At 41.9% G+C, this 24,223-nt stretch overlaps 7 protein-coding genes across 8 annotated transcripts; 2 read left to right on the top strand and 5 right to left on the bottom strand.

The window, feature by feature from the left end:
- Positions 1-3,568: 3,568 nt before the first annotated feature.
- On the bottom strand, positions 3,569-5,931 carry BCIN_09g04540 (hypothetical protein). The gene has a single exon (XM_024695158.1). The coding sequence runs from the start codon at positions 5,619-5,621 to the stop codon at positions 4,209-4,211; it is 1,413 nt and encodes a 470-aa protein (XP_024550951.1). The 5' UTR covers positions 5,622-5,931; the 3' UTR covers positions 3,569-4,208.
- Positions 5,932-5,961: 30 nt separating this feature from the next.
- On the bottom strand, positions 5,962-7,804 carry BCIN_09g04530 (hypothetical protein). Of its 2 annotated transcripts, none has more exons than XM_024695157.1 (6): positions 7,625-7,804; positions 7,489-7,510; positions 7,229-7,408; positions 6,563-7,175; positions 6,386-6,501; positions 5,962-6,331 (listed from the first exon to the last, which is right to left on the bottom strand). In XM_024695157.1, exons 1-4 carry the CDS (start codon positions 7,766-7,768, stop codon positions 7,021-7,023), a joined length of 501 nt encoding a protein of 166 aa, XP_024550949.1. In that variant the 5' UTR covers positions 7,769-7,804; the 3' UTR covers positions 5,962-6,331; positions 6,386-6,501; positions 6,563-7,020. The 2 variants fall into 2 exon arrangements, with proteins under 2 accessions (XP_024550949.1, XP_024550950.1); XM_024695156.1 differs by having other exon boundaries at positions 6,953-7,175.
- A 79-nt stretch (positions 7,805-7,883) lies between these two features.
- On the top strand, positions 7,884-10,183 carry BCIN_09g04520 (hypothetical protein). Its single transcript, XM_024695155.1, has 4 exons — positions 7,884-8,171; positions 8,231-8,335; positions 8,391-9,183; positions 9,231-10,183. Exons 1-4 carry the CDS (start codon positions 8,129-8,131, stop codon positions 10,030-10,032), a joined length of 1,743 nt encoding a protein of 580 aa, XP_024550948.1. The 5' UTR covers positions 7,884-8,128; the 3' UTR covers positions 10,033-10,183.
- A 50-nt stretch (positions 10,184-10,233) lies between these two features.
- Positions 10,234-12,323, bottom strand: BCIN_09g04510 (hypothetical protein). The gene is made up of 3 exons (XM_001549350.2): positions 11,223-12,323; positions 11,049-11,170; positions 10,234-10,982 (listed from the first exon to the last, which is right to left on the bottom strand). Exons 1-3 carry the CDS (start codon positions 12,061-12,063, stop codon positions 10,449-10,451), a joined length of 1,497 nt encoding a protein of 498 aa, XP_001549400.1. The 5' UTR covers positions 12,064-12,323; the 3' UTR covers positions 10,234-10,448.
- Positions 12,324-13,299: 976 nt separating this feature from the next.
- Positions 13,300-15,068, top strand: BCIN_09g04500 (hypothetical protein). The gene is made up of 4 exons (XM_001549352.2): positions 13,300-13,769; positions 13,828-13,910; positions 13,962-14,686; positions 14,748-15,068. Exons 1-4 carry the CDS (start codon positions 13,594-13,596, stop codon positions 14,925-14,927), a joined length of 1,164 nt encoding a protein of 387 aa, XP_001549402.1. The 5' UTR covers positions 13,300-13,593; the 3' UTR covers positions 14,928-15,068.
- A 2,360-nt stretch (positions 15,069-17,428) lies between these two features.
- BCIN_09g04490 (hypothetical protein) lies at positions 17,429-20,990 on the bottom strand. Its single transcript, XM_024695154.1, has 3 exons — positions 20,460-20,990; positions 18,664-20,402; positions 17,429-18,611 (listed from the first exon to the last, which is right to left on the bottom strand). The coding sequence occupies exons 1-3, from the start codon at positions 20,680-20,682 to the stop codon at positions 17,559-17,561; spliced, it is 3,015 nt and encodes a 1,004-aa protein (XP_024550947.1). The 5' UTR covers positions 20,683-20,990; the 3' UTR covers positions 17,429-17,558.
- Positions 20,991-21,060: 70 nt separating this feature from the next.
- Bcage2 lies at positions 21,061-24,217 on the bottom strand. Its single transcript, XM_024695153.1, has 4 exons — positions 23,404-24,217; positions 23,334-23,350; positions 23,143-23,253; positions 21,061-23,094 (listed from the first exon to the last, which is right to left on the bottom strand). The coding sequence occupies exons 1-4, from the start codon at positions 23,513-23,515 to the stop codon at positions 21,283-21,285; spliced, it is 2,052 nt and encodes a 683-aa protein (XP_024550946.1). The 5' UTR covers positions 23,516-24,217; the 3' UTR covers positions 21,061-21,282.
- Between the last annotated feature and the right edge of the window lie 6 nt (positions 24,218-24,223).

The following is a 24,223-nucleotide window of genomic DNA, read 5'->3' as shown; positions in this document are numbered from 1 at the left end:
GATGTGATGTGATGTCTTGGGAAAAACCGTGCGAAGCTCGTTGATTTAGGTGTTAGATGGCGGTTTATTAGTAGGGAGGGAGGGTCTGTCGGATTGGATTGGATTGGATTGGGTTGGATTGGATTGGGTTGGATTGGATTGGGTTGGATTAGATCAGATCAGATCGGATCGGGTCTGATCATGGAGATGGCTGAGGATGGATAGATATCTTTTATCGCTATCGGATCAGATCAGATCAGATCATCATCGATAATCGATAATGGATAATGGATAGATAGAGAGATAGAGAGATAATCGTATCGACGATAATCCGTTCCCGAGGTGGTGGTGGTGGTGGTGGTGGTGGTTGTTTTTGTTGGAATCTGGGTTTTGGTATATAAATGATGATGATGAGAAGGGATGGATGGATGATGATGGTATGATAGTGTTATAGAGAGAGGTGACAAAAGAATGGAAATTTATATTATATTAACTATGTTATATTCAAGTGCTTATTTATTTATTTGTTTATTTATTTATTCACTTCCCTATTTTACTTTACTTTATTTTATTTTATCTTACCTCACGAGTCACCTTACCTTGTGTATATATATACCTTATCCATATGCATCATCATCATCATCAGATTACAATTAATCGATGCCCAATATTTCCCCATCATTATCTCGCTCAAATAATATGAAATCCGAATTCTACTTCACTCCTATACCTCTATGCCTCTTTCGTAGGGTATATCAAAGTGATGATAATTCATAGCAACTAACTATCCCTCTCTTTCTCTCTATCAACCATCAATACAATTTTCACATTCATAATTACCAATACCATCCATCTACCGAGATAGATACCTACCCATACCAACATCGTTAATATATATATTATTACCAGGTATAACTACACATAACTATAAGTATCTTACTATCGACCCCGAAAATTTAAACCCCTCATCGATCACTCAATCGATTAATCAACTATATATAGTTATATAACCTGCCTAACCTCTCAATCTCAAACGCCAACACAGAACAAATAATGACCATCACTCGATGGAAGATCAAGGGTCCTGGGAACCGACCCTGCTTTTCTAGCGTTCTATTATTTTGTGATTTATTTAACTTCTAACCCTTCCATGCATGCATGTTCTTTCTCGTGAAGGAAATATCTATAGATACCTACATACACAAGGAATTGGGATGTTTGGGTTTGGGTTTGGGTTGGTTGTTAATCCTTGCATTTGAATAATTACATTTCATTTTCATTTCTTGAAATTCATGCAATTCATGCGATTCGAAAATGCGGAAATGGAAGTGAGGGACGTATGTATGTATGTATGTATGTATGTATGTATGTATGTATGTATGTATGTAGATGGATTGATCGATCGATTGAGTAATCGATATCAAGAGATAGGTTCATCAATCATATACATATATGGATCGATTGATCGTACATACCCTAGCTAGTTAAGTCAGAACTCAATTATCGTGGTGTGTTCTGTCTACTTTCGATTGGGATTTCAATTCGCGGGAATGCAGTGCTTTGCTGATGATTGGAGTTATGGGGTATGTGTACTGGTAAGACTTATATGTGTGGATGTATGTATGTGTGTGTGAGAAAATAGTGTGGGATGTGATAATGTTGTGGCATGAGAGAACCTTGAGAGGGACGGAGACTGAGGAACGGAAGAATCAGAGTTTGAGGATTTTTTGTGGTTTTGGATATTCTTATTATGGATCGATGGGGGAAATGTTGTATGGGAGAGATGGGTTGGTGGGTTGGTAGGTAGGTGGGTGTGTTTTTTGATTATTGTTTTTGTTTGCTTGATTGCTTTGTCTTCGGCTTGGTTTGGTTTGTTTTGTTTGGGGGTGAGGAGGGGGAAGAAGAGGGAGAAGAGGGAGAAGAGGGGAGAAGAGGGAGAAGAGGGAGAAGAGGGAGAAGAGGGAGAAGAGGGAGAAGAGGGAGAAGAGGGAGAAGAGGGAGAAGAGGGAGAAGAGGGAGAAGAGGGAGAAGAGGGAGAAGAGGGAGAAGAGGGAGAAGAGGGAGAAGAGGGAGAAGAGGGAGAAGAGGGAGAAGAGGGAGAAGAGGAAGAAGAAAGGGGGGGAAGGCTATTCTCCCATTGATAATTACCTACCCACCTAGGTATATCTTGTACGTGAAAGTTTTATATATCATTTGATTATATACATATCTATCTAGTACTCAGTATGTACATACTCATGTCATGAAAACAATCAAATACACACGCACACGCACACACACATATATATATACAAGGACACTAAAGATCTTAAGAACAAGAAACGAAGAACGAGAGGAGGCATTTTCCGGGAGAAGAAAAGATTTTCTATTGATCGATTTCGCTGATTCCCTACCTATTCATTCATGTATCTGTTTCTCATTTGTGCAGCATTAGACTTGTGCAAATTTGTTACTCAAGAATTCGAGCTCTTGCCTACCTATCTGTCTGCTTGCTTATAATATGTCTTGCCTTGTCTTGCCTTGTCCTGCTTTATTTCATCTTGCACTCAAGTGTGTGTCGCATACACCAGGATCATATATCTAATATCCATCAGTACTTCAAGTAGTATAGGTAGTGTAGTAAATACCGCACAGTCTGAATGAAGAACGAGAAAAGTATTGTTAATCCTTCCTTCCTTCCTTCTTTTCTTCTTTTTCATCGCTATCTTCCCCATCACTCTTCTTCAAAACAGCAATGAGAATCATGAGATACGCACCACTGCATGCATGCACACAGGTCTACAGCACGGCTTCTTATTTCCTTGACTTACGTACGGTGTAGAAACCATAGGGTTTGAAAAGATGGAGAAGGTTTCTAGATATACATGTGATCGCTTGCTATGTTGTGCACTTCTTATGCAATCTCATGTCTCTCTGCTGTTCTCGCTGAGCTGACTGGATGATTGAGATTTGAAGTGTAATTTTGGTGGTTGCGGATTTCTTGGTACAGGTAAAGTATGCTAGATGGTGGGTTGGGTTATGCATCGGTTATTGTTTGTTGATATTAGGGGTTTCGACTTTTTTGATTTTAATGGGTTGTTTTGTTTATCGTTTTCAGGTGTTGATAATCTCTCTCTCTCTCTCTTTGTGTGTGTGTGTGGGTGTGGACGGAGTGAATGATTTTAATTCAATGGCTATTGTTATAAAGCTTTAAGCGAATGCGAATGCGAAAGAGACTAGCTCTTTCTAGTAGACCTTATATAAGGTCTACTATCCCCTGTAAATAGCTAGTTCTTTTGATAGAATACAATTAGACAATTGAAATCTATGCAATCGTGGGTGCTACGTCTTTTGTATCCTACCCATACAAACACACTCTCTATTCTCCATCACATATTCAGGGAGGAGCTCACTGAGGCCTATCGATTTGTATTAATACCTGCTTCACTAGGCATAAACCAAGTAATGTTAATACAGCATTGTGATTATTGCATGTAAAAAGTCAAGGGGATCTAAAGAATAATAACCTGGAATACACAAGAAATTGAGAAATGTTGATAACTACATAGACATAAACCTTCTAACTACTTCTTGCGTTATACTTGTAATATGAAATCCAATCACTCAAGAAAACTCTCGAATCTCACACATTACCTCTGCTCGAGCAAACTTTGGCCGACTAGTTCTGCTACATCCTTTATTCGATTACCTTGAGCCATGAGAATCGCAAAGGCTACATCGACCTTGAAAGCCCTAAACATGTCCGACCGGAACTCCGCCGCGAGCATGCTCTCCATTCCAAAATTCGAAAGAAGCGTCGCGCTTTGCAGCTGAGTCGTAGGAACCAATAGTAGTGTTGAAATTCGTGATATGATATCACTGCGTTTGCAATCGCGTCAGTCAGATCTTCACTCGGCAATGCGTCAATATCGTTCGTGGCTAAAGCTACAGCGACAGCTACCTCCACCAACAGTATCAGCACTGTTGCTATCGGAATATTAACTTTGCCACCACAGAAATAGATGGATAGATGGGGAGTGTAATATTGGTTAATGTTATTGCCAGTGTTGAGTTCTGGATTAAGATTGAATGACTAGTGTTATGAGTAGTTTTCTGTATGCGAATCATGGAAATAGAATCGCATCGTAGGTTGCAGGCATATATCAATAACTTTGAAGCCCTTGCTAGCAACGAAAATAGATTGGATGTTTGTTAGCATGTATAAAAATTAGGGATTACTTCCTTAGACTCTAGTCATCATCTCGCCCGATCACATACTCCGACAACAAATGTCCACCAAACTTCTTTGGTCCATGCATGTCAAGTTCATCGACGTCACGACTAAGAATCCCCAGCGCGTCTAATCTCCAAGCGTCCCACATCACGTACCCCCAGCTTCTCAAACAATTTCCTGTCTGGTCCCACTTCTCATCGTCTCTTTCCCATTGTCTACGCACCCAACACCATGCTGCATTGTATCCCGACTCGTCCCATGCAACCTGTCCTTCCAAATACTTTTGCAAAGTTTGGTTGTAGATGTCTTTTCCCGTTGCGTCTTCGGTCCTTATCATTCGCCAATTTTCCAATGTCATCGACAGAAAGTCGTCTACGTCAATGAAGTAGATCGCATTACTGTCTATGGCACTGAATATCACGTTGACTTTCTCCTTTCCAGTTTCCTTGCGTTTTACTTCGGACAACAACTCAAACCCCTTTCTCATGCACAATTCGCTTATATTTTCCCAATCACTACAATCCTTTACTCTGATGTACTCACTATGAGAAACTTCCTCAAAGGTGAGACTTGGATCCCCATCTATCCATTCTTGATAGATCCACACGTCTTTCCATTCTTTCGGATATTGCTTATATAGAGCATCGTATTCCCTACGATACCAATCTCGCACGCAAATCATTTCCTCGATTTCCCATTCCTCATATCTATTCAGGAATAGAACTTGCTGCTCATCGGATAGACATAGCGAATGATGGCGTCGTACCCAGTCATGTCTGTGAATACGATTGTACCCTTGCCTCTTGAATGGACCATTCAGATCTTCATGGTCTTTGTATTTCGATCTTAGAGAATACTCATCTTCCAACGAGAATATATAAGTAAAAGCCTCTATTCGGAGAACAGCGCGTTGAATGCGAGAAAGTTCTCTAGTGGAAGGAGACTTGGCTGAGGGAGATGGTGAGGGGATACGCTCTCCAGTAATTGGATGGTTTCCTATTGTGTTTTCCAAGAACGCTATTGATACTTCCTGGAGTGCGGGCAGCTTCCTGGAAAACCAAATCATATCGTCTAGTGTGATACCTAGCTCACTTTTATCCAGTTCCTTCCCACTTCTTAATAGTTCGAATAATATCTTTTGTGATTTGTATTCCAATTCGTTACCGAAAGGATCAACGCCTCGCAGCTTTATGTGTCGAGCTGCTCTAATTACATACCATGCATCTTTTAGAACTTCGCGCCCGAGTTCGTTCTCTAATACTTGTGCGAGAATTTGTGCTTGTTCTTTGCCGTGGTATACGTTGAAGAAGTGGGGTGATGAGTGGGTCAGGGAATTGAGAGAGGAAACACTAGGGAGTGAATACAGGACTTGTAATTTGAGTTCAGCGGGGAGTATTTCGAGTTGTGATTGTGATTGTGAAGTCGTCATTTTGAGAGAGGGTAAATTTTTATGTGATGAACATTAACATGTAGTCTTGCTTGAATTTTGTGTTTGGAGCTGTGGAAGGTGTAAAGAAAGCGATGAGATTATTGTTTCGTGGGTAGTGATTTCGTGACTCAATAAGATGAATGCTGAAGTTCCAATCCGGTGGGGATTTCTTTCGTCAGTATCTCTATTATATCATGGAATTCCAATATAAATATAACAAACAGTATTTAAATACCTGAATCATGTTCCAGCAATTATATGATGAGTCACGAAAATAAATGAATCAGTCACCTTGAAGCTGACGTTGATCGCAAGCGTGGCAGCCTAATTTTTTGGTCCCTGCACTTCTCGCTTATAATATCGAGGATTTTATCTATATTCGGTGTGGTGAAGACAATCTATTGACTTTGACGGTTTAGTACATGATCACATCTATCATCACGCCTAGATAAAGCGACGTGAATGTCAAAACCAAAGCGATTATCGAATTCTTCAGTTGGTATGTTCCATTCCAACTACGCAATCTTCCACGAATCTCTCCAATATACTTGCCAGAGCTTGGTAACCAATCCATTTATTTGAGGAAGTGTCTGTTTGCAAAGTCATCAATAATCCGCAAGAGATACTTGTCAGTATTCCACCGACGATCAAGAATGGATTAATGACGCCTATCTTGCCGACGCTGATACCTGTTATAATTTGTACCAAAGCTGGGTACAATTGCTTCTTAGCAGATCTACTTGAAATATAGTTGGGAGACTTACTGAGACCTAAGATTACAGGAAGAGTTCGAATTCCAGACCCAGTGGCATCAGTTCCTCGAGTCGCTTGGAAGTAAATCGGCAGATAGTATAGGAAGATGTAGAAGCTGCCGGCAATTCTGTAAATTTTGGTAAGCAAAATCTGTCAATATGATTTAAAGAACATTTGAAAGCACTAACAGGAAGCAAAAAGCACATCCCTTTGCGATATTAGGGTTTCTGAAAATACATTGTAGGAGAAGGGCTCTCTCCCCTTGATACCATAATGAGGAATAATGCAAAGCCAACAAGTGTACCAATTAAATCTGAGTTACTCCATCGTTTAATGGCACCTCCAAACTATAGAGATATAATGTAGCAGACGATGGACGCAGTGATGAAAAGAAATCCAGGTATATCCATTTGCGGAAGCTTTTTCTTTAAGGTCGCCTCAACTGGTTTCACTGCATCTATTACTTTGAAGAGAAAGATGATTCAAGCCGCCGCGAGTGCACCACAAGGAAGATTAATAAAGCTGCCAACGATCAGAACCACGTCTGAAGGGAAAATACGTATTATACTTCGACTTACCACCAACTCCATGATACACGATCGGTGAGAGCCCCTCCAATCAATGGAACAATGACTGACGCAATGGTTTATTCTGAGCCCATAAATCCTGTCATCGCAGGCCTTTTTTCTGGCGGAGCTGAAACCCCGATAATGATATATGATGCCCCAAATGTTCCCGCAACACCAAAATTTGTTATAGCTCGCCCTACATCAATCAATGTTATGCTCTTTCTAGCAACACCTGACACCATTAGTAAGTTATAGTGAGAAGCTATCCCACACATCTAAACTTACCACATATCAAACTTCCAAGTTCAAAGACAGCTATACTAATCAAATAAACGATCTTGATGGGGAAGCATTTGAAAGCCTTTCCCCACAATGATTGAGCTGCTGCGACTGTTAAAAATAGTGCGGAAGCATGCCATCCAATATCATTGAGACTATGAAATTCCTCGGTGATGTTTGGAATTGCTGTAGCAATAATTGTCAGGATTCAATTATTAGGAATTCAGAGTTCTTCCCTCTCAGTGATTTCCGTCTGCGATATTCACTGAGGTATTCAGCTATTTGAATCTGGTAACGGCTGGGTCAAACAAAAACGATGTTTGATCTGGCTTCCTGTATAGAGCTTTCATCAATCGCTCACTCTATTTTCGACATGTGCGAGACGAAGATAGATATTCTTACCAGATCTAGTGAAGCCAAAAACATGCTCATGACAATTGCGATGCCCACAGCAGCATATCGCCAGCCAGTCAAGTATACGATGGCAGGAGTGCTGGAACTACAATTATTGATTCCTAATTCGGGTTGATTCCTTTCCAAAGTCATGTTTTTTTTTTTTCAAGAAAAATGCAATACAAAGTCCAAGCGATCAAATGCCTAGAATATTGAGATGGTCGAATGTGCACTTATTCATCGTCTCACTAACAACATATAAAACGTTGGCTGGGCTGTCAACTTAAATCAGGGAACTAACTAAACTGAAAATTTCCATAATAATCAAGCGCATCAAATCGAACTGGTGGATGCGTGAGATTAATTGCATTTAACGAATCAAATTGTTTCCATCGCACTCGGTGGGGTGTCAGCATGCACGAATGCTTGGAACCAACAATTTGATGACACTGGCATATACTTAAAGAATTTATTCCAAGCAAGCAGCAATAATTCTTCTTTAACAATTACAAAATGAACTCAGAACGATCGTTTGATATTGTTGTCATTGGAGCAGGTAATGACAGATTCCCAAACCCCAGTACAAGCCTCGTGTGTTGACCCATTTTGTAATAGGAATTTCTGGTATATATGCCGCCAAATTCTATCTAGATATACATCCACAATGTCGACTCGTGATTCTCGACCGAGACACTTGTGTTGGAGGTGTTTGGAACTCTAGTAAGTCTTCAGCCACTTTACTCCTGAGAGAAATTCCAATGCTCACTTCATTAAGGAAGAGGATATGAATCATTCTGGACTCAATGGACAGTTGGCACTGCGGAATTTTCAGACCTACCTATGTCCAGACCACCCGAGGAAGATATTTATTATGAGTTTTTCAAAGCGAAATATACTACTAAATATCTCGAAAATTATGTTGATACACATCGTTACGGTGACACAACACTCCGAGATAGAATCAAGCTCGCAACGGAAGTTCGATCACTCCTGAAGGAGGACGGTAAATGGATGATTGAAACTGTGGATATGGTTTCTGGATCTTCAGATACTTGGAAAACTACTAAATTGATTGTTGCTAGTGGGCTCCATTCTATACCTAACATGCCTTCGCTCCCAGGCAAAGAGTTATTTGGAGGCCCTATCCTTCACCAAAATGATTTTGGGTCGTCCAATGTTCTAAACTCACCAGATATCCAGAGAATCACTGTGCTGGGAGCTGGAAAGTCATCCGCTGATATGGTGTACTCAGCTGTCAAAGCAGGCAAGACTGTATCATGGATCATCAAGGCTTCTGATACAAATGGACCTGGATTTCTTCTTTCTCCGAAGGGAAAGGGTCCCTACAAAAATGCTTTCGAAGTCGGACTGACACGAATTGTTGCCACATTCGTACCTTACTTCCTGAATGGAAATTCATGGTGGACGTGGTTCTTGCATTCGACAAAGTATGGAGTCAAAATGATGAATGCCTTTTGGGGCGCGGTTGATAATGAAACAAGGAAAGATGCAGATTTCAAGGGAAGAAAAAATCTTCAAGGATTTGAGAAACTGAATCCTCAATCTCCGTAAGAATCATGAACTGGGTCCTGTGTTAGCAGCTTGCTAACGTAAGAACAGGATTTTTTTGGCAAAATTGCACTGGGGGCTTATTGAACCAAGTCGATTTCTTTGACACCATTGCTGAACACGTTCGGATCTATTGTGCCGATATTGCAAGTATCGAAGAAAACACAATCATTTTGAAAGACGCTGATGAAGTTCTAGCAGATGCTATACTTTGTGGTACTGGCTGGGTACCATCTCTTCAATTCTTTACCGAGGACCAAAAAACCTCACTTGGTCTTCCTCACCTCCCATCTTCCGAGAGTGAAGGATATCAAGATTACTGGAAGATGATTTCGTCAGAAGCAGACCAGAAAGTCGTCTCGAGATTTCCGCAACTTGCAAAGCCACCCCCGCATTACCGTCGTCCTGTCACTCATACCCCATATCGTCTTTACAAACATATCATACCTCTTCCTACATCGGATTCAGAGATTAACGACAATTCCATCGTATTCATCGGACAAGTAGGCGTAGGAGACTATTTCCCTGTCGTACAATGCCAATCTATGTGGACGACCGCATATCTAGATGGCAAACTAGCTCTCCCGCCAAGTCAAGAGCAGCAAAAAGAAGTTGCGTTATTCACAGCATGGAATAGCAGAAGGTATTTAAGCAGTGGAGATGAGGGAAACAATATGACTTTCGAGTTGGTGGTGTATTGTGACAGCCTTTTACAAGACTTGGGATTGAAAAGTCATCGAAGAGGCTGGTTTAAGGATTTATTTGCTCCGTTTGTGGCAAGTAATTTTGCGGGGTTAAAGGATGAATATTCGAAGAAGTATGGAAGTAATGAGGGTAAAGGAGTATGAATTATTTTTAATTTGAGTAATTTGAGATTGGACAAGGAACCAAAGATCAGCTGTAAGGTTTTTACAGGTCAATAGTTCAGTGCTTTTGTTTGAGCAAAGACAGCACTTGCATTTAAAACTGCCAAATATCATAGCTTCGTTTTTGGAAATAAATCCAATGACAGTTCGATTATCTTATCCGGAAAGTTGAGATGATATAGCTGCGCTATCTGACATGGCTTTGCATATCAATTTGAGATGTCCCATCTTCCAGGGGACTCATAATACACTCCATAGAGGTTTATACAACAGACGAGTCCAATCCCCGAGTTTCAAATGTGTGAGTGTTTGACAGTCGTGGTAGGAGAAAGTGGAAGACCGCATATTCTTTTAACAATCAGAAGGAGACTGGGGCATATAAGGGAGATTTATTGGAGCTAATAATGTTGATCCCGGAGAACATCATCTAGGATGTCTTGGATAAGTTGTAGATCCTTTTCGACTTCGACTTTCCACGTGCTGATTGCGAATCTACAGGCTGGTCTCCCTTCCCATTTTGTCCCTGACACATACATTTTTCTTGTTGCATTAATTCTTTTAACCAATTCATTGTTGGTGCTGTCATTTTTTGCTCGGAAGATAACGATGATGTGAGTATTCTCAATCACATTTTCATTTTCCAACTTGCTTTTTGCAAGGAGTTCATACCCCACATGTGCATCCAGAAACTTTGAGATTCCCCTTGCTAATCTGACTTGACGAGCAAACGTCTCACTCAAGCCTTCACGACCGTACGCTAATAGCACGGCGTAGACTGGAAGTGCTCTGAAACGGCGTGAATTCTCGAGACCAATATTTAGAGGTGACGGAATGCTTGATGGTCCAGATGAGAGATATGCTGCATTCGGATTTCGAAATACGGATGTCAGTATTGACACGGACTTTGTGAAGAAAAAGCCACAATCATAAGGCTAGATAGATGTTAGTCAGGAGGATTTAAAAGAATTAGTTTAATGAATGAGGGTTGTATTGCATACCACATTAAGCATTTTGTGGCCATCTCCTGTTATTGAATCCGCTAACTGAATACCTGCGGATACGCCTTTCAGAGAGGCAAATTCTGAAGTATTTGGAAGACTTTGAGCAAATATTCCAAAGGCTAGAGGCTTGTCAGTTGCAGATGCAGAAACGACCACGGGCTCTCAACGTACCTCCATCAACATGTAGCCAAGCGCCATAGCGGTCACAAAGTTCACGGACTTTTTGCATTTCTTCCCTTCCATCAGTTGCAAATCTTCCAGTATTAACCTCCCCAGAACTTAACGAAACGATGCTAGCCACCCCATCTTTTTCTTTGGCTAACTCTTTTTCTAGTAGAAGTATGTCGATTTTCCATGGCTCGGATGGACTGGTCCCAATATCCTTAACACAAGCTCGTCCCAGCCCAACAATACTTGCAGATTTGTATGTAGAGCTATGAGCCATGGCAGTCAAGATCTGAATCTCTGTAATCCCAGCTTTGTTACAGGCCATAAGCAAACCTAATTCTCCAACGCCTCTGCTCTCTCCCTTCTTTTCCAGCCGCCGAGAAATTATAGCTTCCCGTCCACATGCCAGTCCAAGAGTGTTTGCCCCAGTAGCCCCGGTAGTAAAAGTTCGCCCATCCCAACCGTCTCCAAGATTCAACAGATCTGCAAGCATTCCCAAGGCCTTGTCTTCGACAATAGTACTGACGCTTTGATCTGGTAAATGCACTTGAACATTTTGATCGAAAGCGGTGACAATATTGTCAGCGACTTCTGCAATTGGGAAGACACCCCCAGTGACAAACCCATAATAGTTAGATGAAGTTTTCGGTCCATTGAAGCCAGGGGTTATATCTGAAAGAAGATGTGCTGCAGTGGCTTCTTCCCCGAGCCCAATCGTAGGGAGGTTTGTGGCGACGGACTGCGTGGCTACTGCGATGGCATGGGGTGCGGGCAAAACATCATTCGAGGTTTCGTCAAGAAGTAATCGAAGCTTGTCGTATGATGATGCAACCGAGAACGCCATTGTGAAATGAAAGATAATGGGAGGTAGTAAGATGCGTTAGTGGGATTGAGCGTTGAAAAGTTGTGTCACAATACACAACTAAGATGCTGAAGTGACACCGTGAAGTTTATATAGTCACTTTCGACAACAAGCTATCTCATGACTTTGTCGATTGTTGATCGCAAACTCCTGCCTCAACATGTGCAGATTTCCATTTTAGGTCAAATTCCCAGTTGCCCCTCTTTCAGGTGGAGTAATTTGATGCCACACCGTGTGCAGCCACATTGTTGCGCCACATAGGTATGGAACGTCTAACCTACGGAGCACACCACCACCGTTACATTCATGTCTTGAGCTTAATTCTATTGCATCATCAAAATTTGGACTGGTTTAAGGTTCGAATATAAATGTGTCACGAATTATTTGAAAGCTGTTAGGCATTCACAACATTGGAACCAAATGAGGATTGTTCGAAATGTTACATTATGTGTCCTGCAACGAAACTCTGGCGCGTGCCATCCTTCTGTGTCCATTTTCAAATCCCCCCAGTAACAACCAATGGCAAGAGAAAGCTACTGGTATGTATCGGTAGATGAAAAGGGTCCGAGAAGTCGGAGGTTACCTTCCTCAGTTTGCACAAAGGATACTTCCTCCCGCAACTAAAGTCCTCTCGGGACCTGGACTGGGTCGGAATCAAACACGAGTGGCTATACAACTCTTTATGCATGACTAGCAAGACAGCAAGCATGTAGGTCTCGGCTCCCATTGCCATGTCGTCGGGTGGTGGATCTTCCTCATCTGGCCATTCAGATATGAATCCTAATTGAACCCAGGCGGGTATTCGCATAATCATCAAACGGAATCGAATGCTTGTTGTGGGAAACCAATTCCCCATTCGATACCATGCATATTATTTTATCACTGTTGCAAATATTTGGGAGGCCACAAGGTGCGGACAACCTTGAATACTACTGTCGTGGTTCATTACATAAACGTTGCGTCTCCAACAATTTGTTGGTCCAGGCTGAATGCATTCATCCGTAGCTGGCACGAGTTCCGTACGCCAAGCTGCATGCAACTACAAGTGAAATACCAACCAGTAGGCTGGGCTCCCATGCATCTGGCTAACGCATCCCAACACATGAATTCCGAAGGTTGAATTGACTTCCGGCATTGAGTCAGACCACTATGGCGGAATTTAGATTCGCGAATGAGATATATGAAGTAGGGCTACAAGACCACCGACATGTATAACACGATTCTCGAAAACCAGCGGGCAAACTGCCATGCTGTCTTATGTTAGCTTTGCTTTAGCCTATCATTATAGATAATTGAGCGTGGAGAGTTTCAACCAGCAAGAAAATGCGAACTCGCAGTCGGCTGCGGTAGTCATGCCTACTTGCAGGCGAAACAAGCACTCAGCAGCCATACGAAACATCCACAAAATGTCTTTCCGTAGAATCAAACGTACGAAATATAATTGACGAACCCGAAGATTTGGGTCCGCACTTTTGCATCTCTCACGATTGAATCTTCTCGCCACGCACAAACATGTCTAAGTGTCAAGAACCTGGACAATGCGCTCTTTCCCAAACAGCAACTCAGCCACAACATATAGAGGATGTCGAGGCACAGCTAGGCTGTAAATCCTCAGGTGTAGATATGAACGCAGATTCCCGCTCTGAGCCCGATAAACTGTCACCCGAAACTCCTGAGTCCAACGATAGGTTAGTGTGAGCTTCCCTGCTGTAATAAGCCCGAGAATGCTAACTTCTTTGTATCCAGGTCATCATCTAAATCTTTGACAAGTAGTGTTGTGGATTTCCCAGAGGAGAATGGCAGAACATATCATGGCTATCGTCCAGGAAGTACTGATGTCCAATTTGATTTTTCTCGACAATAGCTAACTAGCCTGCTAGCATACCACTTCCCAAATGACGTTAATGAACAAGACAGACTTGAAGCACAATTCGATATGCTAAAATGTGCCTTTTCAGGCCGCAACTTCTTCGCTCCTCTGTCCGATCCTCGTTACATTCTCGATATTGGTACTGGTACAGGTCAATGGGCAATCTATATGGGTGATACTTTCCCAAAGGCAGAGGTTCAGGCCACTGATCTCTCTCCAATCCAACCAGTCTCTGTCCCAGAAAACGTCCATTTCTATATCGATGATGCTAGCGATGACGATTGGATACTGCCATCCGACCACTTTGATTATATTCATACTCGTGTGCTACTAGGATGCTTCAAGGATTTCGAAGCCATCATAAAAAGAGGGTTTCACTATACGAAGCCAGGAGGCTATATGGAGAGTCAAGAAATTCTATTCACTCCATACTGTGATGATAAATCGATGTCTGAAACCTGGCCATTCTTAGAATGGATTGGATTCGTCGAAAAAGCGGCAACTAAAGCCGGCAGATCGATGAATATAGCCAAAAACCTCAAGAGCTGGTACGAAGCAGCTGGATTTGTGGACGTGCAGGAAAAGGTGTTTATACTGCCAGTCAACCCTTGGTCCAAAGACAAGCACTTACATAAACTTGGGGAGATGTCCGAAGAGAACTGGCTTGCATGTTTATCAAGCTTTAGTATGGCTTTGTTTTCCCGCATATTAAAATGGAAGCAAGAACAAATTGAGGTTAGTTCAGCCCACTTGAAACTTTTTCACGTTCCAATTGGCTAATGATGATGACTGTCAGGTGTATTTGGTGAATGTTCGAAAATCTATTCCGAATCAAAACTTTCACGCCTATAATAAAATATATGTTGTATGGGGAAGGAAACCAGAAGAGCGCGAGAAAACTCCTGGCAGTATCCCCGAAGACATGTCTTCCAAGATTGATTCGGCCCAAGGTGAATCTGCAAAAATTGTCACCTAATTGACTTTACGATATTCTGATCGAAATTTTAAGATTCTTATCTAGTATTCAGTATATGTTATAACATAATGACAAAAAGTTGGGACCAACACACTTTTCTAAAAAAGAATATAACCACTTCTTTCCCTTTCAAAAAACACAAGTCTTTGCTACAAGTTCACATTGACAACGGAGTGATGATTGAACTTCCATAAAATAGTATCAAGTGAATACTGTGACGAGGCTCTAGTTGAGTGGGTTTCGACTCAATGAATCGCATTCTAATCCCTTCAATATTAAATGTTGTTTCATTAATTTCCCCGCTCAAATTTCTTGGAAGTTAGAATTCTTTCAATTGTCATGATAAAGTTGCTCTCAGTGACATAAATTTATGTTTACTCTGCCCCCGAAGTAGCACTATGTTCTAGCGACCATTGGCTCATTATCTCACCAGCTCCTTCGTGCATTTGACATTCTGTTATCACTTTCTTGCCTTTTTTAACTTTGTAGAGATTCAGGCCGATTAATGCACTGATTCGTGTGAAAGTCACGGCCGTAGTTTAACTTTTCATTTTCGCATTTTCACATTTCTGTTGACTCGCAGTGTCTAAAAAGATTTCATGATGAAGAGCGGCATTTGTGTGCTTTCATTCTCACTGCAATAAAACGACTCGGTCCATTTATCTGGCCCTTCAAGGAGATGTTCAGGAAGTATGCTATCAATAATAGCCGCGGAGTAAGTCTTCGCAGTTATTTCTCCCCAAGCCTCTTCTATGACCAGAGTTTAACGCGGCAATCATTCCATTCATTCATTGAATATTGCAACCGAAGTTTTACGATCATCTATCATCTCGGCACAAAAACCAAATCACTCTTGAGATCACACATTTAGCTCATTGAAAATTGAAACTAAATCCGAAGATTACTTTTCTTGAAATCAGCCCATTCTCCTTACACCTATATCTCCTATTCCTCCACAGAAAAGCAAATCTTCATATACCACGGAAAGTCAGACACAGAAATTGTTCTGCTCCATCCAGATATACATTCGTCACCGCTTAACAACGAAACCCCTTTCTTAACAGGCCTCGAATAGTCCCACATCAGAGCTTTGATGGATCACTTTTTAGACGCCCATTGCTCGGCAGAATTAGTTTCAATACCCCAATTTCGTCTAATCATTACAGATGACGTGATACAACTGCTGTATCGGAAGTGTCGAATCGAATCAATCCAGAAGAATCTCAGACGGACTTTCAAATCTTTACACAGCTGTATGTAAGTAAACTTTTGATTCCATCATAATCAATAATAATTAGTACATTTCTAGTTTTTATCAGGACTATTGATAGTTATATCAAATATTAGATTAGCCAGAATTGTCAACAATGCCGTTTTAGCGACACTTAATATCCTAATATAAACACTCACCCACCCACCAAATTACATCATCAAACGGTTCAAAAATTGAAGTCCGACACATAAATCACACCGCGCTATGCGCTCGCTCGCTTGTCTTCATCATTTCTAATTCTAAAACGAACATCGAGATCTCATGGATTGTGTTTATAGATCTAGCTCATTGATACGAGAAATGAATTTTTTTTTTTAAAAAAAAAAAGATTTAAAAAAACACACACAATAGTTAACTCTAGACTATGCCAGTGTAAAACGATAACTGTGAGAATTAATGCATATAACGAACCAGTGAAACCCCATTCCCCATCAGCTTTTCGAGAAAGAAAAAAAAAAAAATCAACCCTCAAGGAAGCTGATTATAATGTGTGAAATTTCCGAGTAGACGCACGCTGGTTTAAACAAATTGTATGAAATCGATCTTACTCAAGACTAGTTTTATTCAATATCTCGTCATCTCTTTCCTTCCATTTCTGGCTGGACATTCACTCTCTCCAGAAACTTCTCTCTCTCTCTCTCTTTTACCCCCCCTTGAAAACCTAGAAAACCATCTCATCCTCTCATCACATCACATCACATCACATGACATCACAAATATAAAATCGAAACACTTCATCTCCATTCATCATCCCGATGACTCTACCTAACTATAGAACTATAGATTTCAATTTCAATTTCAATTTCAATTTCAATTCCAACCATCCCAATTATCTACCTCGAAGATCAAAGTAACACGTACCACCTATAATACAACCTCGACAAACAAAAACAACCAAATCACATTTGATTGACCAATGAATCTATGATAATCGGTTGTTGTAATACTATTACTTTTCCTTTTAACTTACTTCTATATGCATGGGAGAGTTTCAAAATCTTAAAGCGATTGCGATTTCGTTTATGTCTGGTTCCTTACATACTATACTCTACGGAGTTGTGGAATGAATTTTCATATAAGGACATTTATATTCTAGTCCGAGAAATTCGTGGTGCTAATCTCGACCTCTGTGATGAAAAGATGTCAAGGGTTGATTTTCAGATTGATGTGTTCAATCTAATTCTGGAGATTGGGAAGTACACTTCAGAGGCGAGAAATAATATAAGAATGTGATTATTATCAGAATATCTTATTCATTAAATCATGTCATATCATATCATGTCACTTATGTAGCGTTACTATCTATCCCATTCCATACCACTCCATTAAATCCCCAACCATAACCACATCCTCCGTCTCTAACCCCCCACAACAACAAACTCACCCACCGTGGCGCCCTTCCCATCATTTTCCCAACATCCCTCCATCACCAACCTAACATACTTCCCACTCCACGCGCCCCCCTCCACCACCAACCTCGTTTCATTTCCCACCACCGGAACCACACTTTCCTTATTCGAAGTTTGTGTCGTGCTATTCGCTGCATATGGTAGACTTGGAGAAATGTCCTCGATATCAATGGACCATTCACTTCCATATATTTGACCCTCGTCTGTTGTTTCGTTGCCGAAAAAGACGGAGGCGCGGAGGGGAGGTCGAAGACCCCAGTTAAAGTAGATGCTCCAGACGGGGGATGCAGGGATGGAAGAACTGTCTATGAGAAGGGAAGCGGTGTCATTTGTGGATGGTTGCCAGGAAGTCGATGTTGCGCCGTCGACGGCTGCGACGGGGAATTGCCCGGCTGAGTATGGGTCATTGGAAGTTACGGGCAAGCATTGGAGAAGATTGTTAGGTTTGGTCAATTTTTGGAAGTAAAGACGGTTGGGGATGGTGAGTGTTTCGTTTATCGCAATGCTGTAGGATGTTTTATTTGAGGCGTCAGAACCAGGTGTTCCGACCACAAAGGGAAGGGTTGTATTTTGGTATAGATCGTTAAGTTTAGTGGAAGGGAAGCGTGTAATATTTGTGTGGGTAGTGTTCATGGTAGCCGAGAGAGTTGCTCCTGCATAGTGGAAAGTGCGAACTTTGACGTGGGAGATTTGTGGAGGAAGTGATGGGTTGAAGAAAAGAGTTGGTTGGTCTGTTCGGATACCTAGATAACCGAAGGGGACAACCTGATCGGCTCCTCCATGCCCAGTCAAAAATGGAAATGCTGGATTAGTTCCTCCATTCACAGTGACATCGTCAACAGCTTGCTCCGAAAATTGAAACCAGGGAGCTCGGAGATATGGAAGGAAGCCATTCAGTGTGTAAGTGTACGCAGAACATCCAGATTGAGACAAAGCGTTTGCATCAATAGCAAAAATAGAATAAGTCATAGCCGGCCCGTCAGGTGATTGCTTATTTGCATACTTTGGTTCATGTAAGTAAGATCACAATCAGTAGAAGAGGAAGGATACGTACATAGTCTAAGTCTAACAGCTTGTCTGCTTCAGTATAATTTTGATTAAAATCCAATGGGTAAGTCAATAAAACCACGTCAGCTTGTTTGACCGCAACACTATTATTCATCGTTTGATATTCCAGCGTAATGTTAGAAGCTGCAGATGGAAATTCGATATTTTGCTGCTGCTCTTGCCAAGTTGAATTGGATTCCAAGCCCTGAGTAACCCTCAGATCATTTGCCAATTCTAAAAGAGTCGCAGCAGAAGCTATAGTGAATGCTCCGTTGTCCTTGTTGTTAGCATATTCATCCGGATCAGTCATATTGTATATCCAGTATGATTGTGTGGTTTCGTTATACATCAGCAAATGTCCTGTCATAATAGCAGTACTTTCGATAATTTGTCTTGGTCCATTATCAAACCAAGTCCTATTATTTGTGATGTTGTATTCCTGCATCAAATTGAATGCGATGTCATAGTTGAGATGATATTCGTAATCGACACAAGGGCCTGTACCTGTACAGTTTCCATATCTTCCAGTAGTCCAAGAATAAAGCGAGCTTCCGTTGGGGTAGTTATTAAATGCTGCGTTGGCCAAAGATTGGTTATGCTGCTTGATTCGGAAATTGCTGATTTGTTTGCTCCATTCTGGAAATGCCAGGTTGAGCCCGGGAGCCATCCAATAATCAGCATCCCAAAATACTAAGCCGGCATACGAGTCGGAATATAACCCTCCTACCGAGATGCTGTTATCATTCAACCCACTACCATCAGGTTGTAAATTTTGGAGAAGATAGTAGGTGTTTGCAACTGAAGCAATATGGAGTGCCTGAACATTAGGATCTTCTGGTAATTCTCCTGTGACTGGATCTGTAAAATCATCGACAGAGTCGGCTGTCAAAATTTTGGCCCAAGCTGCAACATGTTCCGCCAGAAGGGTATCCCATCCGGACTCCTGTGCCGACCTTTGAGCATCTCGAGCTACACTTTCGGCATCGCTAAATTTGTCTGTCGAAGCAATTCCGACGTACTTATAAAAAACCGCAGTTTCTCCAGCTTTCAGGCTAATGTTGAAAGACTGTCCAATTGTTGTATCATTTGCAGAGCTTACGTATGCCCCACTGGCATTGGTTCTCGAGGAAGTATCCGTGTAAGTGTTTGTAAAGTTGACACCAGAAATGACAAATCCCGTGATATCCGGAAGATTACTAGGATTTACTGCTGAGTAAATGGTAGTCCCATTATCATCTAATCCTTTGGAGGATAGAGTGGATCGCAGGGCACTTTGGCCATCTAGCAAGTCTGTGACCTGCCCTTCTACATCTGCGGAGGGGACAATAGTAGATTTAACGGCCACAACATTAGGTCTTTCCCTACTGAAAAATGTAGCATATGACACATTGAAAGTAGAATTCTCTTCTGGTGACCATATATAGTTCCATTCTGCCACACCAGTCTTGAATGAAATCTTGGAAGTAAAGTTTGAAATTGAGGTGTTGCTAGCCGTTGCATCCAGGAAATTAGATCCGAACGAGAAAATAATCCCCGTTGGGTGTGGAATTCCACTAATGAAAGATTCCCAGCCATACTGGTTGAGCCACGGATAGTTAGTTCCTTGGGGAGGGACCTGCGCTGGTTCTACATCGTAGAATCCGGAAATAGTAGAGAAGGAAATCCTATCGTCGAATAACGGCCACCCATTGGAAGGTGGTATACCATTTGCATCTGTTTGGTTGACATCTTTTTCAAAGAATGGACCTACAGAATAGTTATAAATCAGAACAAATACAAGTTTCCCGTAGTGAGTCGACATACCTGCTGCGGCAAGAGAAGCACCAACATACCCATTGGCAAGAGACAATCTGGATTGATACTGTCCCGGAATGTATGTTGTAGTAGTCAAGGACCAATCACTTTGATTCCAAGTTGACAATCCCGCATTCACAGAGAAGTCTGTGGCACCAGATACACTCCAAGGGAGCATCCATATGTTTCCGAGGAAACACAGAAATATTGACGTTGCCATATTGAAACTCATGATAGGTTACGTGCGTTGTCAATTGAGAATTAGTGAGAGAGTACCAATCTTGAATCCATACGGCGTAGTAGAGACGAAGTATAATGAAGATGAGGAACCATTGAAAGCGGCGACATTCAATACCATATATAGAAGCATTTTTTTGATTGATGATGACGTGCCTCCAATATGGTACCAGACATAATCCAAAGTTCCAACTCTTGATTGGTTCATGGTCAGAATTATCCATCTCTCTCCTCTGCATACATCGTATCGTAGAACAAAGAGGTTTAGGAACCCGTAAAAGTCGGATGACAGCCACGAAAACCAAGTTTCTGGAAGCCGGGTGCATTTTGCGGGGCTGGAGGCGGGGTAGAGGAGCCGCCTAGACTTTTTACGTGAGATCCGGAGGTTTCATTTGTTAGGAAGCTTTCACCGCATTTACTGACATGCAGGAAAAAAGTAAAATTACAATAGGACGAAGACTGCACATGGTATGTCGTCTTGGAAAAGAATTCGTCTTTACTGCAGTGTTCAAATTTCATTTCGTAGTTTCTTGATAACTTATTCCTAGGCCAAGAATTATTTATTCTCCCTGTTAAATATACATTTCTTCTTTATTTACCGCCTCCCACTAATCTGTCCCCATGCATCTGGACTATGTCTCCCATTTTGCCAACTGCCAGCATCTACCATCATACTCTCACGACTAATTTGTCTACCAGATCCGTTGGCTGTGGCCTGTACTGCCGGCACATTGGACATGAAGGGGTTATTACTGCCGCCTGGCATTTGTCCGTTAGGCTGGGGCATTTCCGCGACTTGAGGTACCTGTTGTTGCATAGGTTCTGGTTGTTGCTGTTGTTGAATCTGAGTAGGCGCTAATTGAGGATAATTGTAAAGATCCAAAATACTGCGCTTATCAACTAATCGTCCAGTCTGCTGGGGCATCATTGGGTAAGTTTGCTGTCGATATTGATCATACTGAGATTGCTGGGGTTGGACTGGAGGTTGTTGATATTGTGATTGCGGTTGCTGTTGCTGCTGATATCCATACTGCAATTGCGATCTTTGTTGTTGTTGTTGTTGTTGTTGTTGCTGTTGCTGTTGTTGTTGTTGTTGTTGCTGTTGTTGTAACTGTTGTTGCTGTTGCTGCTGTTGATTTTGTTGCTGCTGTTGTTGCTGCTGCACACTCGCCTGGTTAAAGAAAGGATTCATTTGTTGTGGAGGGTTCTGCACTCCCATGTTGTAGCCTCCGGGCGGATACTGCTGTTGTGGTGTTTGAGTGACTGGACTCGCAAATAGAGGTTGTTGCATCACCGGTTGTTGCATATAAGGGTTCGATTGAAGATTGGTGTTGATGACTGGTTGCGGTGATGCTTGTTGCATGAATGGATTAGTATTTGAGTTGTTTCGATCTATCTGCTGTGATTGAGGCTGTTGACCTGGATTTTTGTATGAGGTTGGAGCATGAGCATAGTAGTTTTGTGGTAGGGAAGGAACGGGAGGTGTCATAGATTGCTGATATAATTGCTGCACAGATGGTTGTTGAGAACCAGGCAGCCCCCCTGTGTGGTGAGGGAAGAGAGGCTGTGTCGTAGATACCGACATATTTTGAAAGGCCTGGTTGAGATTAATTTGTGACTGTGACGGCATTAATCCGAATGGATTTGTGCTCGCAATATTCTGATATGGATTTCCTTCCATCATCTGATTTTGTCCTTGTGCCATTGAACCGGTAGACTGTGTGGATTGTACTTGAGGAAATACCGGATTATCAAGCCTATCAAATGGGTTGTTCGAGGCCGATGATATCGTAGGACTGGTTGCTTGAGGTCGGTCAAATGATAGACCAGGTGGGCTAGCTGGGGTTCGCGGCCCAGAAGAATTTATAGACGATGCCGTTCTTGCACTGGAGCCACCTTCGCCGAGTCGAACTAGAGTTTCAATAGCTTTCTCCAAATTTCCACTCAAGCCTTTTAGCACAGTCGTATTTCTCTTCTCATCTCTGAACCCCAGCTCTCGCAATTTCGCCAACTTTGACTCGAGATCATCTGTTGCATCGAGGGAAGTTCCGAATATTCTGGAATGTTTATTCTTTCGCGGAGGTGATGGCGCTTGGCTATAATCATCGAATTCTGCCCGCGCATCTGCATTGTCTTTTTTCGCCTTTGAGGATAGGGGGAAAATTGAAGAAGCCGATCTGAAGCCGAATTTGGTCCCATTTTTGGGAGGAAGCGGTGGAGGATGATCGTCTGAGCTCGAACTGCCAGTGTTATTCCGTCTCTGGGCTGACGGTCCGTTGGCATATTTCTGTCGTATAAATCGTTCCATGGCCGAATCTGCTTCATCGGCATCAATAGGGATCGGAGGTCGAGTATTTTGAGGATTGTAGATTCGATTTGACGCGACATTTCCAGTCTTCTTCATATGCTATCAAACCATTAGAAATATGCCAAGATAGAATCGTTGTGAACGCACATCTACTTGATCTTTCGACCATGAATCCATACTCAATGATTTAACTTTTGTGATGTGTGTTCCCAGCTTTCGGTGTAATGCCGCGCAACGCATACATAAGAATATTCCCAGCTATTTCATAGTCAGTATTTGTCAGGACATAGTTACTCCCCGTTCAATGAATTGTGCGCCAGTGATCGGTATTGACTTACACTCCAACTTGCCCATCCTACAATTATGAATTAGTGCATGTTGAGGCCAACGTAAGTCTTCGGTGCTTACCTGGATTCCTAGCCTGGCAGTCTGCGCAAACACTGTTTCCTGGCAACTTCACAAGTTCTTGAAGTGCCTGCTCATTCCGCGCAAGCTGTCGCTTGCTTAAGATTCCCGACATGATATGACGGTGAGAAAATAGTGATTAATAAAAAACGTATTGGATGTAAAGTCGAAGGCGAAACGAATAGAATATAAATGAATTGAATTGAAGTCGTTGGTTGGTCAAGGAAAGTTATCTCGACAAATGGAGAGAGTACTTCTTCGGTATAATTACAAATTTATACAGAGACATACAATACAGTTGAACAGTTGAATGTACAAGAATTCGCAAGTTGCTTTTTCCTCCCGTCGTGAAATCGTTAAATGAGGGAAAATGGCAGATCAAGGACGTGTTTCTTATTTAGTTTCACGCAATGCTGGCTGCGAAAGTGGATGAAAGAAGCAGAAGTGGAGAGTTGGGAAATAAGGTATGAGATGATGAGATGAGTTATGGAGAATTGGAGAACGTGTCGTATGAGAAGCGTTGGAAGAGAGGGAAAGATTGGAGAAAGGAGAATGAAGGACTACTGCGTGCTGGGTCGGTAGGTAGTAGATGGAAAAGAGAAACAGAATAGTGAGTGGTGAGTGAGTCGAGCGAGTCGAGTGAGTCGAGTGAGTTGATCGAGTGAGAGATAGACCGACCAAGAAGAAAGTCAGAGCTTCGGATGAAGTTCCTCATTTGTCAGGAATTCACAAGTTTCTCAAGACGGTGGAATATGGAATTGTGGAATTATGGAAACATGGAAACATGGAATCATGGACATATTCCTAATAATATCTCCTAGGG

Source organism: Botrytis cinerea, chromosome 9 (genome assembly GCF_000143535.2).
Source record: "Botrytis cinerea B05.10 chromosome 9, complete sequence".
NCBI lineage: Eukaryota > Fungi > Ascomycota > Leotiomycetes > Helotiales > Sclerotiniaceae > Botrytis > Botrytis cinerea.
The sequence above is the reverse complement of the archived record's forward strand: the minus strand, read 5'-3'. Positions and strand labels throughout refer to the sequence as shown.